The sequence below is a fragment of the Sphaeramia orbicularis genome, chromosome 16 (genome assembly GCF_902148855.1).
Source record: "Sphaeramia orbicularis chromosome 16, fSphaOr1.1, whole genome shotgun sequence".
Classification (NCBI taxonomy): Eukaryota; Metazoa; Chordata; class Actinopteri; order Kurtiformes; family Apogonidae; genus Sphaeramia; species Sphaeramia orbicularis.
The window spans coordinates 55431727-55452054 of NC_043972.1; the positions used below are offsets into that span (position 1 = coordinate 55431727).

General features: G+C 40.3%; 3 protein-coding genes and 1 pseudogene across 3 annotated transcripts in view; 2 read left to right on the forward strand and 2 right to left on the reverse strand.

Moving 5' to 3' along the window:
• LOC115436241 (NLR family CARD domain-containing protein 3-like) overlaps positions 1-20328 on the forward strand; it is a 1147354-nt gene that overhangs the window by 881347 nt on the left and 245679 nt on the right. The window lies entirely within an intron of this gene.
• Positions 1-20328, reverse strand: part of LOC115436275 (zinc finger protein 664-like) — a 1196486-nt pseudogene that overhangs the window by 404559 nt on the left and 771599 nt on the right.
• LOC115436287 (zinc finger protein 431-like) overlaps positions 1-20328 on the forward strand; it is a 676852-nt gene that overhangs the window by 383817 nt on the left and 272707 nt on the right. The gene's annotated exons all lie outside the window — the stretch shown is intronic.
• LOC115435238 (zinc finger protein 850-like) lies at positions 1727-20161 on the reverse strand (the record flags this gene model as incomplete). The annotated part of the gene is made up of 5 exons (XM_030157518.1): positions 1727-3804; positions 3888-4925; positions 13814-13941; positions 14051-14154; positions 18925-20161. Coding segments are annotated over 5 exons (2592 nt in total), but the record flags the coding sequence as incomplete, so codon positions are not given.

The following is a 20328-nucleotide window of genomic DNA, read 5'->3' on the forward strand; positions in this document are numbered from 1 at the left end:
TGATTCACAACATCAGGGGCTCCTGTGTGAATGATGAGAGAACATGAGAGGCCAAATAATTTAAACTGAATTAAAAAAAAAAAAAAATCTGCCAATGCAGGACATATTGAACTGAAATTTAAAACATGCATATTAACTCAAATAATTGAACACACATTGGTCCCTGACCAGCTGACCACTGTGGTCATCAGGGAAGATGGGAGGATTGTCCCAGTCCAAGTGTGATGCACTCGTGGGGGGGAGGGCGTCCTAGTCCTTCCTCAGGCCACATTGTGGAGGACAGTACAGACCACAGTGATGTCCCATGACCTCAAAGGGCTGACCCTTAAGTGGTGAAGATAGTGAAAGTGTGCCTTCAGGAGGTCAACGGTCATTTGGATCCTGGTATGGACATGACTGTAGGCCTGCTGGGGTTCCTGGGGGTCTGTGTATGGTGTCAGGAGAAAAGGCTGGTACGTAGAACCCCTGTCCCCCAGGCAGACCTCCTGTCCCCCAGGTAGACCCTCTGTCCCCAGGAAGACCCCCTGTCCCTCATAAACACACCAGACTCTTCACCTGTCAATACAAAACCTCATCATCACATTGCTGTTCAAATGGGCATACACTTTCAACTAAATAACCTAAAGAAACTTATAAACATATTTTGATATGTATTTATCAGTACTATGATATGGCAGGAATAATAATTAACATAAATTATGTTTTTGTGGTTTAATAATTTAAAAAAAGCCAAAATAAGCCTGGTAATAGATCAAATAAATTTTTTTAAATTTTTTTTATTTACTTACATAATTGGCTAAAATGCCCCATTTCCAACAAAACTTCACATAAAATACAATTAAATATGTTAACTAATATGTGTTTCTATAACACCAGTTAGTGTTGGAGCAAAAATGTGCCATAATTAAAATTTAATTCGGGGCAAAAGAAAGTAACAGATCAAATTACCCACTGAATAACAGATCAAAACAGACTACAGCAGTGTTGTTCAACCTTGGGGTCGGGACCCCATGAGGGGTCACCTGGAATTCAAATGGGGTCACCTGAAATTTCTAATAAATGATAAAAATAAAATAAAAAACATACTAATACAGCTCTGTGTTGAGTTGACAGATCCAATCCCAATCCATATCAGACAAACTGTGGTTGTGAAACTGCAGCACTGTGGTTCTATTTCTCCGTGGTTCTGTTTCTCTGTGGTTCTGTTTCTCTGTGGTTCTGTTTCTCTGTCAAATGTTCACTGTGGTCAGTTTCAGATGCTGCAGCTCTTTCATAATTCATAGTTTCAGTTCTTGTTTGTTCAGTATTAATTGCCCTCCTTGTAAATCACAGCTGGACTGACTGTACATATCCTGACCAAGGAAAATCCAAGTCTCCCTTTGTGCAGTAATCTACACCTGGATTTACTGCCTCCGTCCACAATAATATACATTATATAGACTAAATGTCCTCTAACATTAACCTGGATTTGAAACAGAGGATAGAAAACTATTACAGGATCAAAAAGTAATTAATTTTAGCAAAAAAAAAAAGTCTCTGTTTTGAATGTCTGGGGTCGACAGAAATCTGTGATGCTCAAATGGAGTCAGGAGTAAAAAAAAGGTTGGAACCACTGAACTATAGTCCCAAAAGTACAGAGTATTTTGTTGGAAGAAAAAAAAACAGATACGTTTCCGAATTACAACTTTATTATATACAACATAGCTAAAACAAGAAAAAGGTCAAATTGAGTACCTTAGTGTTATTCTTTTCTCATTGCTAACAAAAGATGACAGTTTGTGCATTCTGCTGGAACTTCAGTCTCACTGATCATCTCCTCAGGAGGGAACTCAAACACTCAGTCCATCAGATAAAGTCAGACACAGAAGCCTCCACCCAATTCTCTACCTCATTTGGTAGGAGTGTGAGGAAGCCACCACTCTGCATGGCAGCAGAAGAAAACCACTACTTCCTATAGGTACCTATAAGTCATGAAATCACATAGGTATTCTTGTGAGGATGATCTGAAGGAAACTGGATTAAAAAAATGCTAGTTAATTCACTGGAACCAAATTTCTGTTGGACAGGTGCCCATTGTTTGTTCCATATACCTAATAGAATCTAAAAAGGGAATAAATGTGAGTAATTCTGACCCACCCTGTTCTTCATTAATACATAAGTTGATGTTAATTCATATTTGTGTACACTTGGTAAACTTCAATGTTATGGAACCATGTGCTCAGGATGGATTATTAGAATATTTAGTGCAAGTAAGAGAGTTGTTGGTAATGGATCAAAGAAAAAGACATGCAAAGTTCAAATAGTTATCTATAATTTACAAACATTTTGTAAAAGGTACCTTAAAGTAGGTATAAATATCTTTACTTTCTTTAATTTTCATTATCCAGTTCAAAGTAAAACCATCAAAAAAACAACAAAAACACAAAATTCGTGGTAACGGATCAAATGCCTAAAATCTCCAAGTCCCAAGCTTTACATGCATAAAAACGTAATTTTGGAAAAAGTAGTATAAAAAACTCACCACGGTATGTTGGATACACATAATAAAAAGTAACATTTGGAAAAAAGAAAGGCAGTCTGCAATACTTTGCTTTCTCTCATTTTATAACTGTGGCGGTGTTGCCTTTCTTGAACTTAAACTGCACAGAACTATTGTGGAAAATTATTACAGGAGTAACTGGTTTCATTTGTGAACAATGAACAGGTGAGAACCCCAACCAGCAACAGAATCACAACAAGTGACTGATTAAATGTCCACAAAGTCAATCAGTAGCAGTATGTTCAGTTTGTATCCTTTGTGGAAAGTTTTGGCACATTCTTCTTTGGTACATTATGAACCTGTGATAAAAGATCTGTCATAAAATCTGCACTGGTAAGGTTTCTGTCCAGTATGAGTCTGTTGGTGACACTTGTAAAAGTTGGACGACCAGAGGATCTTGGTGCACTTATCACATGGGTACAACAACTTCTTGTGGTGAATGTGACAGTGAGAACATCATGCAGACAAGGCTCAGGAAGCTTTCCCACACCGATCATAGTCTTATGGTTTTTCTCCTCTGTGGGTGCATAGGTGTGCCTTACAGCTGGACTCTATGGAGCCAGATCTGGAGGTTTTTAAGTCTGATGTTCTTGTCAGAAGAAGTCAGTGCTGCTGGTTCAGACACTGCATTTCTTGTTGTCATCTGATGCTGAGGTACTGTTTGGTCCAGACGACAATTCACATCTGTGTTGATGGTAGGAGAGAGCAGAGTGTGGCAAGAATCTTTGTTCACACTGGTAACACCCAAACTGTTTGGGTGTGTTTCTCCTCTGTGGATGCGTAAGTGTGCCTTAAGTCCATTTATATGGGTGTAAGTTTTCCCACACTGGTCATAGTGATATGGTCTTTCTCCACTGTGGATGCGTAGGTGTGTCTTTAGGTTACTCATCTGGACGAAAGTTTTCCTGCACTGTTCACAGTAATATGGTCTTTGTCCACTGTGGATGCATATGTGTCTCTGAAGTGAATATATGTGGGTGAAAGTCTTCTCACACTGTTCACAGTGATATGGTCTTTCTCCACCATGGCTACATAGATGTATCTTAAGAGCACTCAAATGGGTGAAAGTCTTCCCACACTGTTCACAGTCATACGATCTTTCTCCACCATGGATGCGTAGATCTATCTTAAGAGCACTCAAATGGGTGAAAGCCTTCCCGCACTGTTCACAGTCACATGGTCATTGTCCACTGTGGGTGCGTAGGTGTGACTTAAGGATAGACATGTGGGTGAAAGTCTTCCCACACTGGTTACAGTCATATGGTCTTTCTCCTCTGTGGCTGTGTAGGTGCCTCTTAAGCTGATGCATGTGGCTGAAGCCTTCTCACACTGGTCACAGTCATATGGCTTTTCTCCACTGTGGGTGCATAGGTGTGACTTAAGGCTACTCATCTCAGTGAAAGTCTTCCCACACTGTTCACACTCACATGGTCTTTCTCCAATGTGGATGCTTTGGTGGATTTTCAGCTCCACCTTTCTGATGAAAGTCTTCCCACACTGCTCATACTCAAATGGTGTTTCTTCACTGTGGATGCGTAGGTGTGTCTTAAGGTGATGCATATGGGTGTAAGTCTTCCCACACTGTTCACAGTGATATGGTCTTTCTCCAGTGTGGATGCGTTGGTGGATTTTAAGCTCTGCCTTTCTAATGAAAGTCTTCCCACACTGTTCACACTCATATGGTCTTTTTCCACTGTGGATGCGTAGGTGTGACTTAAGGTTACTCATCTGGGTGAATGTCTTCCCACACTGTTCACAGTGATATGGTCTTTCTCCACGGTGGATGCGTAGGTGATCCTTAAGCAAATGACTGTGGGTGAAAGTCTTCCCACACTGGCCACACTCATATGGTCTTTCTCCACTGTGGATGCGTAGGTGTATCTTAAGATGACTTATCTGGGTGAAAGTCTTCCCACACTGTGCGCAATAATATGGTCTTTCTCCACTGTGGATGCGTAGGTGTATCTTAAGGTGACTCATCTGGGTGAAAGTCTTCCCACACTGGTCACACTCAAATGGTCTTTCTCCACTGTGGATGTGTTGGTGTGTCTTAAGGTTACTCATCTGGGTGAAAGTCTTCCCACATTGGTCACACTCATATGGTGTTTCCTCACTGTGGATGCGTAGGTGTGTCTTAAAGTGATGCATGTGGGTGAAAGTCTTCCCACACTGTTCACAGTGATAAGGTCTTTGTCCACTGTGGGTACGTGTGTGTGACTTAAGGTGATTCATCTGGGTGAAAGTCTTCCCACACTGTTCACAGTCATATGGTCTTTCTCCACTGTGGATTCGTAGGTGAGCCTTAAGCAAATTACTGTAGGTGTAAGTCTTCCCACACTGTTCACACTCATATGGTCTTTCTCCACTGTGGATGCGTAGGTGTGTCCTAAGAGTGGACACTTGGGTGAAAGTCTTCCCACACTGTTCACACTCATATGGTCTTTCTCCACTGTGGATGCGTAGGTGTGTCTTAAGGTGACCCATCTGGGTGAAAGTCTTCCCACACTGTTCACACTCATATGGTCTTTCTCCACTGTGGATGCGTAGGTGTGTCTTAAAGTGATGCATGTGGGTGTAAGTCTTCCCACATTGGTCACAAGTGAGTTTTCCTTCCATATTTGCTGGAATCAGGTGATCTTCTCCTCATACAACTTTTAGGTTTCACTTAAAATCCACCTTCGGCTTCTTTCTACATCAAAAAAAAGAGAAAGAAGAAGAGGTGGTCACTGAAATGCAATGGAATGGAACAGAACAAACACATCTCTTCAGGACCAGATTAAACAGATAGACAAAATTAACTATTTAGGTCATCGACAGGACATTTTCAAAACAACTAATATTTGATGGGTTCTCCTTAAGAGATGTGTTTTCTGTATGAGACCAGAATAAGCAAATAATAACAGAGAAATTGATGATGAAAAATGTTAGGTTTTCTCCAGTGTTGGCAGATTATATAAATAGTTACAGAATCACAAAACTCTGCAAAAACATGTTTCGTTTGGTCATTGAAAGTAAAGTCAGACCAATTCAATGTGTTATTAGGGCCCAAGGGCTGAGAATTGGCTGCAAAGGCCCTACTGTCACCTCATCAATGTCTCTTTTTGTTATGTCTGCTCCTACTGTTGTTGTTGTTGTCTGTGTTATATAATGTTGCTGTCTTTTTCCTGTAATGTTCAGTCAGTGAAGACGAATTTCCCCACGGGGACCAATAAATTAAATCTAATCTTGTCTGTCAAATGTTTTCTATTATTATTATCAGTATTATTATTATTATTATTATAATTATTATTATTATTATTATTATTATTATTATTATTATTATTATTATTATTCATTTTCTGAACCCGCTTTATCCTCACTAGGGTCACAGGGGTAGCTTGGAGCCTATCCCAGCTACATAGGGGTGAAGGTGGGGTACACCCTGGACAAGTCGCCAGTTCATTGCAGGATTATTATTATTATTATTATTATTATTATTATTATTATTATTATTATTATTATTATTCCGTTGATGACTAGTGTGACATCACAAATCCCTTTGGTGCCCAAACCCCTGCTGCTAATGTAAACAGCAGTGGCTGGAGTCCAGGAACTGGTCACCTTTTTCACACACACATCCTACTTTGCTGACTTCCCAAAGTCGGCTGAAAGAGATCTGATCTGTCAGAACTCAAATAGAGTTCTAAGAGTTAAAGGAGCTGTATGGAAGAATTATGTTCCAAGGAATCAGAAAAGGGCCCTGAATTCAGCAAAAATTGAAGGAATCATGTTGATTTCAAATACTGAGAATGTTCACATTTGAAAACCTAAGTGTCAGCCCACAACTAATGTTTCTGTTGTCAGGTTGTGTTTTGGTCTGATGCTCCACCCATCACCTATCTCCCAATCACAAAGTCAGTAGTGTTTGTTCATCCAGGTTCCCAGTTCCCACTGAGCTGCAACTAGGAACATTTCTGATCTCAAATGTCTGACGTTACTAAACCGAAAAGGCCTCTTATTATTTCCAAATACGTCGTTACAAAGTGAGAAACAAAACCAGGATATACAGGGTGACACAAAAAACACGGGAACTTTTTAACAATCCAATAAAACCAAGAGTGATGGAAGAAAAAATATTTTATTCATAGTAATTGAAACCTTAAAACATGCCATTTAAAAAACAATGATGGAATTTTCATTTTTTAAAAATTACTTCCTGTAGATGGCGTCCTCCTGTACGAATGCATTCTTGAAATCTGCTGTTGAGATTCCTCATTGACCACTGCAACATCTCAGCTGGGATACTGTGAATTTCATCCTGAATTCTCTGTTTTAACTCATCCAGAGTTCTTGGTTGAGTCGTGTACACTTTACTCTTGAGATAGCCCCCAAGAAAAAATCACAAATGGACAAATCTGGTGATCTAGGGGGCCAGGGAACGTTACCGAATCTTGAGATCACACGGTTACCGAACAATTCTCGCACAGCCACCAATGGTTACTAAAATGGGGGTGTGTTTACTTACTCAAGGTCAGTGTCTCGCAGTGCTGCCACTTGCTCATGTCTGCCAATACGCACTTCAAAAATTCCCATTTTTTTGGGTCACCCTGTATATAGGAGATGTTTTTCAAACATGGAGACGGCTGAAAGAGGAGAAGAATTTGAAGACCAATGCCAGCTCTGCCGTGGTGGTCTCTTCACCCGGTCCTGGGTGGTCTCTTCACCCGGTCCTGGGTGGTCTCTTCACCCGGTCCTGGGTGGTCTCTTCTCCTGGTCCTGGGTGGTCTCTTCACCTGGTCCTGGGTGGTCCTGGGTGGTCTCTTCTCCTGGGCTGTGCTCTCATCACTCAGTCAGAACCATCAGGTGAACAGACTGGGCCCGGTATAAGTACCGGTGTGGGACTGGTCTCTTGCCATGGTAACTCCTTGTAGTAGATGCTCATGCTGGATCTGGCAACCCCTAGTCTGGGGGGGACGGAGGGGGGGTACTATGCTCTACAGTAGGGATGTAATGATTACCAGTATAACGATAATCCGTGGTAAAATTGCAGATGGTTAGTATTACTGTTTAAATTCTAATTATCATGATAACTGTGTTTGATTACAGATAAAACACCTATGTAAAGATCTGCTTTTATGTCAAATATTTGAGTAGTTTTAATTTATTACAATTGTAATTTTCTATACCTAATATTTGGAACCAATATTCACTTTTAAAGTCTTTGAAAAGGTTCGTTAAGCATCTGTGTGTTATTTACACAATAAATTATATACATTTTTCAAATCGGATTTTATATATTTTTTTTGTTTTCTGGCCTTTTGTGTTTTTATAGTAGGTTAAAGTGAAAAAAATAATAGACAGATGATATAGATGAAGTTGTGCTGAAAAAAAAATCCCAAACATGGGTATAGTAAACATTTGTTTATATAGTATATAAAGGCGAAATCAGAAGGACTGAAAAATGGACAAAATAGGGTCAGAACCCTAAGGGTTAATATTTGAATGTTTGTGCCAATTTTTTTTTTTTTTTTTTTTTCAAAATACAACTTGGTCAAAATATTTCAGTGTGTGTATCACTGCTTTTTGAACATTTTGAGCACAATTTCAACAATACTGCGATAATAATGATAACCGTAATCATTTTGGTCACAGTAACCGTGATCTGAAATTTTCAGATGGTTCCATCCCTACTCTGCAGTATTTGAATGTGATTGCAGTCCCAGTTTTACCCACAATCCTACATACAACTCCTTTAACTGCTTTCATTCCTATCTGTCAGACCCCCCTCAGTTCTCTCAGCTCAAATCCTTCAGGTCTGATCCCTCCCCAGTTCCATCAGGTGTGCCCCAGGGCTCTGTCCTGGTTCACTAAACCCTGGTTCACCTCCAACTTCCTAAAACTCAATAGTGACAAAACACAAATGCTTCCTATTGGTTCTAAATCCACTCTTTCCAAGCCCACACTTTTCCCCTCACAATGGACAGCTCCTCAGCCCCCCCCCTCCCCTCAGGTTCAGAGTCTGAGTGTCATCCTCCATGTCCAACTATCTTTCAAAGCCCACATCAATAACATCACGCGGTCTGCATATTTTCACTTGTGTAGCACCCCCCACACACACACACACACCACCTCTATTCTTGTTTAGTGTCAGACGCTGGTCTTGCCCTAAAATGTCAGATGTGAAGTAAATGTGATCCGAGCTGATTTCCACATGTATGACTTTGGTCCTGGTCCGTTCACATTCCTCAAACCAACAAACACTGACCTGCTTCGTAGATCTGGGGTGACTAAGTCTATTGGAAATCAATTCCCATTGTCAGTAAAAGTAAAAATCTCTCAACCCCTTCCTGATAGGCATGTCCAAAATAGGGTGTATAGATAAACTAAGTATGAACAAATGTTTAAAATGTTTAAGTTAGAAGAAATGTAAACAATTACTAGGTTCAAAGAAGAACAGTAATAAATGTTTAAATAGAAATAACACACCACAGACCAACTGAGTTTTAAAATGCCAGCTTGTTTGTATTCAGAAATGTAATCAAAAATCGTTACAAAGATTAGTCTGCATTAGAAGACATTAACACAGACATTTAACATGAAAAACACAACCCTTCGCATGTGAATGCAATAAATGATATAAAAACAGAAACCCTTTTTTCTTTACGGAAAGGAAAAAAACAGAATTCCTTATTTTTCCATGAATTTAACCCTATTTGTTTCCAAAGCTAATTTGAGCTCAGTTTAAATCTTAGTCTTTATCAAAGTACGTGCTCAGTTCTTACATCAAATGTTGAAAATAATAAGTTATCTTAACTCGATCTGTCGAGTTTTGACTTAACACAGGTTTATTTTGGAATCATGAGTTAAAAACTGATCAAGTATTACCTTCCTACTAGTATTTAAACTTAAACCAGTGATTTACTCAGTTGAAGTATTTCAAATACCCAGACTATTACCAGTTTAATCGGGTAATAACATAAACAGAGAATAATCCAGTCAAATCCAACATTAACAGAACATCCACAGTTCAACAAGTTCAAAACATATAATACGAACTAACACAGTGAATGAATCTTAAAAATATCAAGAGTTTGAAAGTTCTAGTTAATCAGTCTTTTAGCAAGTTAATGCAGAAAATTCACAAAAGTCAGAGACCACGTTAAGCAATCCATGTGGAGTCAACGTGATCTGAGGAACAAAGAAAAAAGAGATCTACAGTTTATGTGGAAAATACTCTCACCGTGATCTAGAAATCCACTGGAATACAGAATATGGAGAGTTTGAAATCAGCCCAACCTTGGCTTTGTTGAAGAGAAGTCTGTGTCCTCCACAAAAGAATCCTCTTGATGCAACGTAACAGTTGAGGTTATTCCTGAAGTGAGTGGAATTAAACTCAGAAAGTAACGTTCAAAACATCCGCAGTCCAGCACAATAGAAAACAATATGAAAAGAAAACACTTTCAAACACAAAATAAAAGTGAATAAAAATGAGGGTTTTTCTCTCCTCACTCACTGCTTCAGCTCGCTGCACCTGTTTCCGGTTGTTCATCCTATAACAGGAAACCACTGCAGCCATTCTGATTGGCTGACAGAGCCACAGTTTCTGAAGCAACAGGAGACTCATTTGAATTCAACTTAGCTGATAATAATTTACTAATACAGATGGAATATTGTTTTTAATCCTTTCTATTTGCGAGTGTCTGAAAGTCATCCAAACCTTTGTAACAATTTCAAACTGTTCTCGTTGTATTAGTCTCTAGTGTTCTCTGTGTTCTTAAAGTGTGAAGTAAGACACAGACAGGAAGTGATCTAACCACAGAAGTGCAGGCTGCACCAGAAGAAGAGAAGAAGCCAAAAATAAAACTGCATGCACATAATAACAGACTTACAATCTGTCATTTTACAGTAGTTTGAAGATTCTGGTGTTGTCAGCTCTAGGGCGCTGCTGCTTCACCCATCAACGGGAGAAAAAGATACATTTATTCCCTCCAAAACTCAGAGAGTGCCATGGAGACAGGGACCAAAAGTCTGGAAACATGGACAGGAAAGACACGAGAAGGAGAGGGTGGTGCTGTTGTCGCTTCAGCCGTTTGCCCCCTTTCCAGCCAAAACCAGTCAAGACAAACCCCCATCCGATGCCCCCAAAGGTCTTCACTGTTTCTGTTAAGCCCTTTCAAAATGCCAATACGTTTCCTTCGTCCACACTGAATGAATCCAAAGAAAGGAGAGGTTTACAGAGTGCCAACAAAAAAATGTGCCCATAAAGAAATTGTCTTTACAAAGATCAATGAAGGTGAAAAGTTACAATTTTCTCCTCTTCACAAAGACTCCCAGGTTTTGGCGTCTGTCGCCATCATAGCTTTTGTTTTTCAGGAATGAATTCATTTGCATTTTTCTCTTGTTGACAAACTGTTGGTTGGTGAAGCAGCAGCAGCAGCAGCACCCTCTGCTGGTCACACAGAAAAGTGTAAACGCTTACAGCACCTGGTCCAAGTCCCTATCCGACGCTCAACCGACCAATGGTTGAGCGAGAACTGGATTCATTCATTTCCAGCGGTCGTTGAGGTAAGGTTTATTCTGACTCTCACTTTTTCTTATAGTATTTATCATAATTTTGACAAATGATTCTCTGAAAATTAGTAATCGACAACACCAACATAGACAAATATATGATTCGGTTTTTTTATGTGTCATGACAACTTATCTGCTATTCCTAACTTGTCAGTATGCTAGCCGGCTGAAGTGTCTGACCGATCACGGCCGTTGATCAGGGCTGTTAACCTACACAGCTGTGGGGGGGCCCAAGAGAGAGGGGAGCCTTGGGAAGTTAAGATTTTTTTTTTTTTTTTTAAGTATGTTTTTTTCTGTTGTTCAACTACATTACATGATAAATATGGACCTATATGCAAGCTTCACACATTAGATTTTATAAATTGGTATATTATTGTATTCCAAAAAAGGAAAGACTGCTGTCACTACTCTGTGAACACCCCTTGAGAAAAGCGCGAAATGGTTCAGTCCACACGAAGTCTGAGAAACGCACCTTACTTGTTCGGCTGTTCTCTCCATTGAAAGCACATTGGGAAGAGCATTGGACTTTGAAGACCTCATCAGGGAATTTTCCAGTAAGAAAACCCGTCAGTGGGCATTTTCTGTCGAGTAAACTGGAATGGATAGAATTGTGCTATTTTTATTTTTGGAATACTTGTTCAAATCTGTTTGTTTTTGCCTTTTTTGTATCTTTACAGGAAAATGACTATTGAGTCATGTTTTGTTTGGTTACCTTTTATGAAATATTATTATAGGCTATTGAAAAATGTGGCCCATTCTTGTTCACTCAGGAAATCTAATGGGTAAATACAGGCTGTGTGGTTGTTTTCTTATACAGTAGCTGAAGCAGACTTTCGAATTATAGTTAAATCATAATGTTAGCCCTGTGATATGGCCATTGTGTTAGTGGGTAAGGCCCTCGGCAGATGGGTGTGTGTGTGTGTGTGTGTGTGTGTGTGTGTGTGTGTGTGTGTGTGTGTGTGTGTGTGTGTGTGTGTGTGTGTGTGTGTGTGTGTGTGTGTGTGAGGGGGGGGGCATCAGGACTTTTTGTGTATGGGCCCAGAATCTGGTACCACAGCCCTGCCACCGATGATCCAAAAGTTGACTTGACAGCTCATATCTCCCTCAGAAAAATGTAGTAACTGACTACACTAATGTTGACAAATGAATGATTTGGCTATTTAATGTGTAATGACAACGTACTGACAACTCGTTCGTGTTTTAGCTAGCTAACGTGTCCGCTGATGCGATGTTTATGTACCCCCCCCCCCCCCCCCCCCCAGAGGGGGCTTGCGGTGTACTTCATGTTGTTTATCTTCTTGACCTCACATTGTGACTAATATTCTGATATTTGCTATTCTAGAGAGAAACAGATGAAAACTAAAGAGAAAGAACGGTAAGACCACTTTTTTTTTTCAAAGCAGGCTACTGGCTTTCTGTACAAGTAACCTTTATGAAAGCTGTACTATATGTGTGCATCAAAGAAACTTTCAGATAAAACTTTCAAATAACTTTTATTGTAGTTACACCTTTGAGTTTTTTGCCTATGGTAGAAAAATATATGACTTTTTCAGCTTATGCTGCATTGTATTAAATCTATACATACTGTAGGCTATTAAATATGAATGAATGAGTGAAATCTTTATTTCGAACATGTAGACAGTGAAATCAAAACACAAAATCAACCAACAAAATATAAGTACTGGTACAGAAATAAATGATAAGCAAACAAACAACAAAATAAATAAATAATAGGAAACTCATTTCGACCACTTGTATCCGGGATCTTGTCCTTTCGGTCGTGACCCAAAGCTCATGACCATAGGTGAGGGTAGGAACATAGACTGACGGTAAATCGAGAGCTTCACCTCTCGGCTCAGCTCCTTCTTTACCACAACCGACCGGTACAGTGACTGCATCACTGCAGACGCTGCACCGATCCATCTGTCAATCTCATGCTCCATCCTTCCCTCACTCGTGAAAAAGACCCCAAGATACTTGAACTCCTCCACTTGGGGCAAAGACTCTCTGGAGGATCCATCACCCACCAAGGGAGCTGTAGGGGCCGGGTGCAATATGGATTGGGTGGCAGTAGACGGCAGGGGGCTCGACGACCTGATCCCTGGACAGAGTCTGACACAGAGTCTGTCATTCACTTGGTCACAAAAAAAAAAACCCTGATGAAAACAAGTATATCGCAACACACATTGTATTCAGATTAAGATACGAAAGAATTCACCAAACAGTGCAGATTTAAGTCATGTTAATCTCATAGACTGTGAGATGGGAGGTACCATCAAGGTATACATAGGCCTTTTATGTTCAATGAGGTGGCTTTGCACAGAGCAAGCAAACATACAGCACTTTCTGCAGGAGATCAATTTAATTTGACATGTCATTTGTCTGCAGTGGTTTGTTTATTTTCTGCAGTTACAGCAGTCAAAAGCTCAACGGGCAGAGTCTGCGGTCTCCCAGTTTGAGCAGGATCCCAACTATGCCAGCGATGCAGAGCTGTTGGCTGCCACAGGTAATGTCATTTATATTGAAATGAACAAGAAAAGACTGTTGTGTTCTGCTCTGGAGCTGTTACCACTGTGCTGGAGCCATGTCAAATTCATTAGTGTAGCATGTATTTAGCAGTGCCGTTCATACTTATTTTTTTTATTCAGTCTCTTTGTCAGAGAACATCTTGGAGGAGTCTGAGGCTGCGGTGTGCACCCAGCTCACCACCTGGGGGGAGCTCACTCCAGCTGGGAGTCAGGACACTGAGGGCCGGCCCAGACCCTCATCCCTGGAGGAGAGCTCTGCTGCCTCAGAGCCTGGTGGGGTTGTGCTGGAGGGCTGGCAGAAGTTTTGGGAGCAGCCTCCTGCCTCTGCCCAAGCACCGGGCATTGCCACTCCCAACATCGGGTGGCTGAAGGGCAGCGAGATGCACGGCCTCTTCACGAGGGCCTCCTGCTACAAGAATGTGAGAGGGGAGACCGTGGAGTGGAGGCTCTTGAAGGAGCAGATGGAGTTCCACCCACCACCACCTCTGTCGTCTGTCAGGGGGGTGCTGCCCAACATGCTGGCCTTCTTCGCTACCCCTGAGAGAAAAAGAGAGAAAAGAAAAATAACTAAAAAAAACACTATATATGTATAGAGAGAGAGAGAGAGAGAGAAACCCTGTAGTCACTGCCCACCACATTCCATCCCAGCCAATCCACCTCTTCCTGGTTCTACAGTCCAGTCCACTCTTGGCCCAGACCTGTCCTCCCTACAACCCACCCACCTACTCCATCTTAGGCCTATGCATGTACATATGTATATACTCCCACCAACCCCCACCCTTTTTTTTTTTTGTAAATAATTTCTTCTTTTCTCCTTTGGACTTTGCTGTAAGAATACCACCAGCACTGATGTGTAGCACTAAAGTCTGTCTGTGTCTGTATCTGTGGTTCTGCACTGGACTCACTCATTTTGGGATCAAGTGCACAACTGTCATCTATGAAGCCACAAACACTGAGTTACAGTATACTAAATTTCACACTATGCAACTCATGTACATGTCAAAATGTGAACACAAATCAGGCACTCGCGCTAATCCTAAACCACAACAAAACTGACTTATAACTTGTTAACAAACCCTTGTGTGGTCTATTTTATTGTACTGTGTTTAATTGATGTAAACTATGTACAAGTTGTACTTTTATGTCTGCTCATACTCATGATACATGTATCAAAACTAACTTATAACTTGTTAACAATCCCTTGTGTAACTAGGTTATTGCACTATGTTTTATTGATGTAGACTGTTGTATTTTCACGTCTTCAAATACTCTGTAGTTATTTTTCCATGCCATGCATTTCTCAAATGCAACCTCTGTATTCTAGTGTACCTGCTGCTCTGAATATGTAAGAGGTTTCTTCTCAACTGCACTTTTTACAGCTGGAAATGCACTTGCTCTGCTATAAAAGTGAACTTTGTACAGTTGTGTACTATTATTTAGAACCACCATCATTATGCATTTGAATTTTTTTTATAAAATGATAATATAAAAATGTTTATTTCATATTTTTAATGTGTAAACATGTTTGCATATTTCAATAAATAAAGCTTGTTTATTCGACAAATTCCATCTTTTTCAATTTCTAACATCTTCTACATTATATCTCAATAAACTGTGCATTTTGGATTAGACATATCTTTATTTGCTTCACCAATTTGTCAGATGTCATTTTTTCTATAATGTATATGCATGTGTAAATGATTTAATACATAGGCCAACACCATATTCAGAATACAAATTGAATCTTATCAATGACAAATGAATCTTATCAGTTCCATCTAGGTAAATAAAACACGATAGAAAAAATAATTATATCAGTAACAGAATATGAATAAATATGTCTGTGGAAAGAGATGATTGAAACTGGCAAGTTGTCTTCTTGCATTAATAAAAGGCAGTTTTATTCACTCTCAGTGGGCCTACATAGCCTTCAACCACAGTGAAGGTATCTATTTTTCACAATATTTTGATCTAGCACCAGATGGAGGCATCCGATCTGATCACGGTTTCGATCGATCCCAGGTTGAGCAATAGGTACTCGGGGGGGTCATGAGCCATTCCCAGGCAGTCTCTCATTCAAGTACTGACCAGGCTCAACCCTGGTTTGCTGCTGAAATCAGACATGTTCAGGGTGGTATGGCTGTAAACAAGAGTGTCTGCCCTTCTCTCCCTTTTTATAGATTCAGTATCACCGCATGTGAGCAGTAGCAGTTCCAAAGGAACCTCAAAGACTTTAAGGTCTGACACCCGATACGCTGACTGCACCAAACACAGAGGTTTGCAACATTACAGACATAGAAGTCATTACAGGAGGATAACAAAACGATGGTGTCACAACACATCTGAGGGTTACCTCGTGAAACTTTGCTTTCACTGTGGCTGTAAGATTCCAACCGCCATATTCCCTCTCCTTCAGACACTGAATATACGCACAAACTACTATTTCCAGCTTGGTTCCACGCTTTTGGTGAATTCATTCCAGGCTGGTATGTTCTCTTGACTCTTTTAGAGATTATTTAGGTCACTTTGTTTGTCCTTTGCCACTTTAATACTGAGTGATTTAGATTTCATATATCGGAAAACATAGGGGAAAACCTGCTCTTCGGTGTGATTAAATCTATAAAGAGGGTGAATATGACAGACACACTCGTTTACAGCCATACCACTCTGAACACGTCCACATCTGTGGAGTTTTGAATAGAGTGAGCGGCTGCAGGAGAGGGAGAAAGGCTTCCTCATCATTTGTTTTGCGATTTAGATTTTTTGTTTTGGTTAGTTAATGTTTTAGTTGTAAGTTGTTTTTGATAAGCAAGCCCAGCAATGTTTTTGTTGCACCGCTGGGAAGGCGACTTTAATAGCTATAGAGTTTGATTCTATAATTTGTTTAATTTACATCATAAATCATTATTCCATTTTTTTTTTTTTTTTTTTTTTTTTTTTTACACCCTTTCATGTTTTATCTTCAAGCTATGTAACGGCCGCACAGATCATTCTGCTGGCAAGGGGACTGCAGAGAACCACAGCTGATCATCAGAGGAGGGTGATAACACTGACAGCAAAAGATGTTGCTAGCCTGTCCTCTAACATGGCAAGTAGATTTCATAGAATGGAGTCACACCCCATTCTCGCAGATTCAGCAGCTCTGGACTCCAGATTCAAGAAGATTGCGTTTACAAAACCTGAGCAGCAGATGAAGCCTTCCAAAGATTATCCACTGCTGCAGAAAGAATTACTCTTGACACTGACCAAAGTCAGACCATCCAAGGGGAGGACGATGCACACAAGAATTTGTTGTCTGGAGCTACTTTAATGAACAAGTAAGTGTAGCCTCATTGCTCAAATAAATCTGAGTAAGGTTATATGGTCATTGTTTCATAATTATTTTCATTTCATATGCAGGTGGCTGGAGCTGTGACAAGCAGAAACCCCACAGCTGACGCCATTATGGAGGTGCGGGCTTTCATAGAGGAGCCACTTCTTCTAAAAAGTGGGGATCCTCTAAAGTGGTGGCAGAGTCAGGCCCTGGTATATCCCAGACTTAGCAGACTTGTGGTAAAGAGGCTGTGCATTGTTGCAACTTCAGTGCCTTCGAAGAAAGTGTTCTCTAAGACAGGATAAATATTCTCTGAAATGAGAAACCGCCTCAAGCCTGAAAAACTGAGAGCACTTGTCTTCCTAAATGCAAATTTGCAAGATTAGAAATGTGAGAGAAGAAAGTTGAAACCCTCTTTGTTTTCAGTTGTTTTCTTTTTGCTAAGATTGTTTCTTTTTGTTCGGTTGCAGCAACATCAGGTACATACATCTGTAGGCCAAAGTGTGCACATTTTTTTTTTCTATTTCTCATTACGACATTCCTTTTCTTATTACCATATTTTATGTCTACTTTGAAGAACAGAGTATTTACATATATTTTTGTTCATGTTGCCGGAGTTACATACAATGTATGTAATGTATGTATGGACATATGCATGTCATACATACAGCTTTTTATAATGTTCAAAAGATGTAAAAAACATTCATTCATTCATTTTCTGAACCCGCTTTATCTTCACTAGGGTCACGGGGGTCTCTTGGAGCCTATCCCAGCTACATAGGGGCGAAGGCGGGGTATACCCTGGACAAGTTGCCAGTTCTTCACAGGGCTGAACATATAGAGACAAACAATCACTCTCACATTCACACCTATGGGCAATTTAGATTAACCAATCAACCTATCAGTGCATGTCTTTGGATGGTGGGAGGAAGCCGGAGTACCCGGAGAGAACCCACGCAGACACGGGGAGAACATGCAAACTCCACACAGAAAGGTCCCACCCCCCATCGACTGGTGTCTGAATCGAACCCAGGACCTTCTTGCTGTGAGGCACGAGTGCTAACCACTGCACCACTGCCCACTGCCCGGTGTAAAACATTATTTATATTGTTTATTTTTCTATAAGCCCTTATCTTTATATACACAGCAGAAGTGAGAGAACTCCTGATGTGGTATCATTTTGATATCTACATTAAAGATATCAGGTATTTTGCAATGTTACTTGAAGTATTTTATTTGCACTACAGTTTTTTAGGTATTTAAGTACTGTAATTGCAGTGATTAATCACTGTTGTGTTTTGTGCAATTTTTTCCCGTTTCCAGTCACATTTATTGTTCTTGTTTTGAGGAGAATAAAATGTTATTTCATAAGAAAATGTTTTATGTTCTTCTTCATTTTTAGGCTACAGACTAGTCCACATAATGTACCGTGATGTTTTTTGTCAAATTCCAGCATTTGCCTAATGTCAACTCTCACGTCATGTATTTAGCCCACACATTTTAACTGACTATTCTTTTTTACGATAAGATAATATTTACTTCCACGCCAATTAAACACCTTTAAAATGTAATGTCAATCATCACATGTAGCCTATTTAGTCATTAAAACATTGGTGTTTCAAAATAATGCAAAAAACATAAAAGAGTCAGTCTTTTGAACGGCTCTTTTCAGTGAACAGCTCCTGATTGAACGGCTCCCTTCAAAGAGCCAAAAATCCCATCACTACTTCACATCTAGACTTTGTGAAGTCTATTCTGGAGGTTTTTAAGTCTGATGTTCTTGTCAGAAGTGAGTGCTGCTGGTTCACACACATTGTGTTTCTTCTTGTCATCTGATGCTGAGGGACATTTTGGTCCAGACGTTGATGATTCACATCTGCGCTGATGATAGCAGAGGGCAGAGGATGATGAGTATATTTCATCACATTGGAAACATTCAAACTGTTTAGGTGTGTTAGGACACTGACTCTTTCCACTAGAGTCCAATGTCTAACTTTTTGTACGACTGTTCAGCTTTTGTCCTTTGTGGGAATGTTTGACACGTTCATGTTTAGTACATTTTGAAACTGTGATAAAAGAGCTGTCACAGAATCTGCACTGGTAGGGTCTTTCTCCAGTGTGTGCCCGTTGGTGGAGTTTTAGGTCACTTGCTCTGGTGAAAGTCTTTCCACACTGGTCACACTTATATGGTCTTTCTCCAGTGTGGATGCGTTGGTGGAGTTTAAGCACATTCATTTGAGTGAAAATCTTTTCGCACTGGTCACAGGCGTATGGTCTTTCTCCTGTGTGGATGCGTTGGTGGTTTTTTAGGTGACTTGCTGTGGTGAAAGCATTTCCACACTGGTCACAGTTATATGGTTTTTCTCCAGTGTGGATACGTTGGTGGAATTTAAGCCCAGTCATTTGGGTGAAACTCTTTCCACATTGGTCACAGGCATAAGGTCTTTCTCCAGTGTGGATGCGTTGGTGGATTTTTAATTCTTTTGCTACAATGAAACTCTTCCCACACTGGTCGCACTCATATGGTCTTTCTCCAGTGTGAATGCGTTGGTGACATTTAAGCCCATTCATTTGGGTGAAACTCTTTCCGCACTGGTCACACTCATATGGTCTTTCTCCAGTGTGGATGCGTTTGTGCATTTTAAGGTCACTTGCTCTGGTGAAAGCATTTCCACACTGGTCACACTCATATGGTCTTTCTCCAGTGTGGATGCGTTGGTGGATTTTTAAATGAGTTGTTGTGGTGAAAGCATTGCCACACTGGTCACACTCATATGGTCTTTCTCCAGTGTGGATGCGATGATGGATTTTTAAGTGACCTGCTGTGGTGAAAGCATTTCCACACTGGTCACACTCATATGGTCTTTCTCCAGTGTGGCTGCGTTGGTGGATTTTAAGGTCACTTGCTGTGGTGAAAGCATTTCCACACTTATCACATTCATGTGGTCTTTCTCCAGTGTGGATGCGATGGTGCAATTTTAGGCTATCTGCTCTGGCAAAAGCCTTTCCACACTGGTCACACTCATATGGTCTCTCTCCAGTGTGGATGTGTTGGTGTTTTTTTAGGTAACTTGCTGTGGTGAAAGTCTTCTCACACTGGTTACACTCATATGGTTTTTCTGCAGTGTGGATGTGTTGGTGTTTTTTTAGGTAATTTGCTGTGGTGAAAGTCTTTCCACACTGGTCACACTCATATGGTTTTTCTTTACTGTGGATGTGTTGGTGTTTTTTTAGGTATCTTGCTGTGGTGAAAGTCTTTCCACACTGGTCACAGGTGGGTCTTCCATCCATGTTTGCTGAAATCAGGTGATCTTGTCCAGATACAACTTTTAGGTTTCACTTTAAATCCACCTTTGGCTTCTCTCTACATCAAAACACAAAGAAACAGAAGAGGTGGT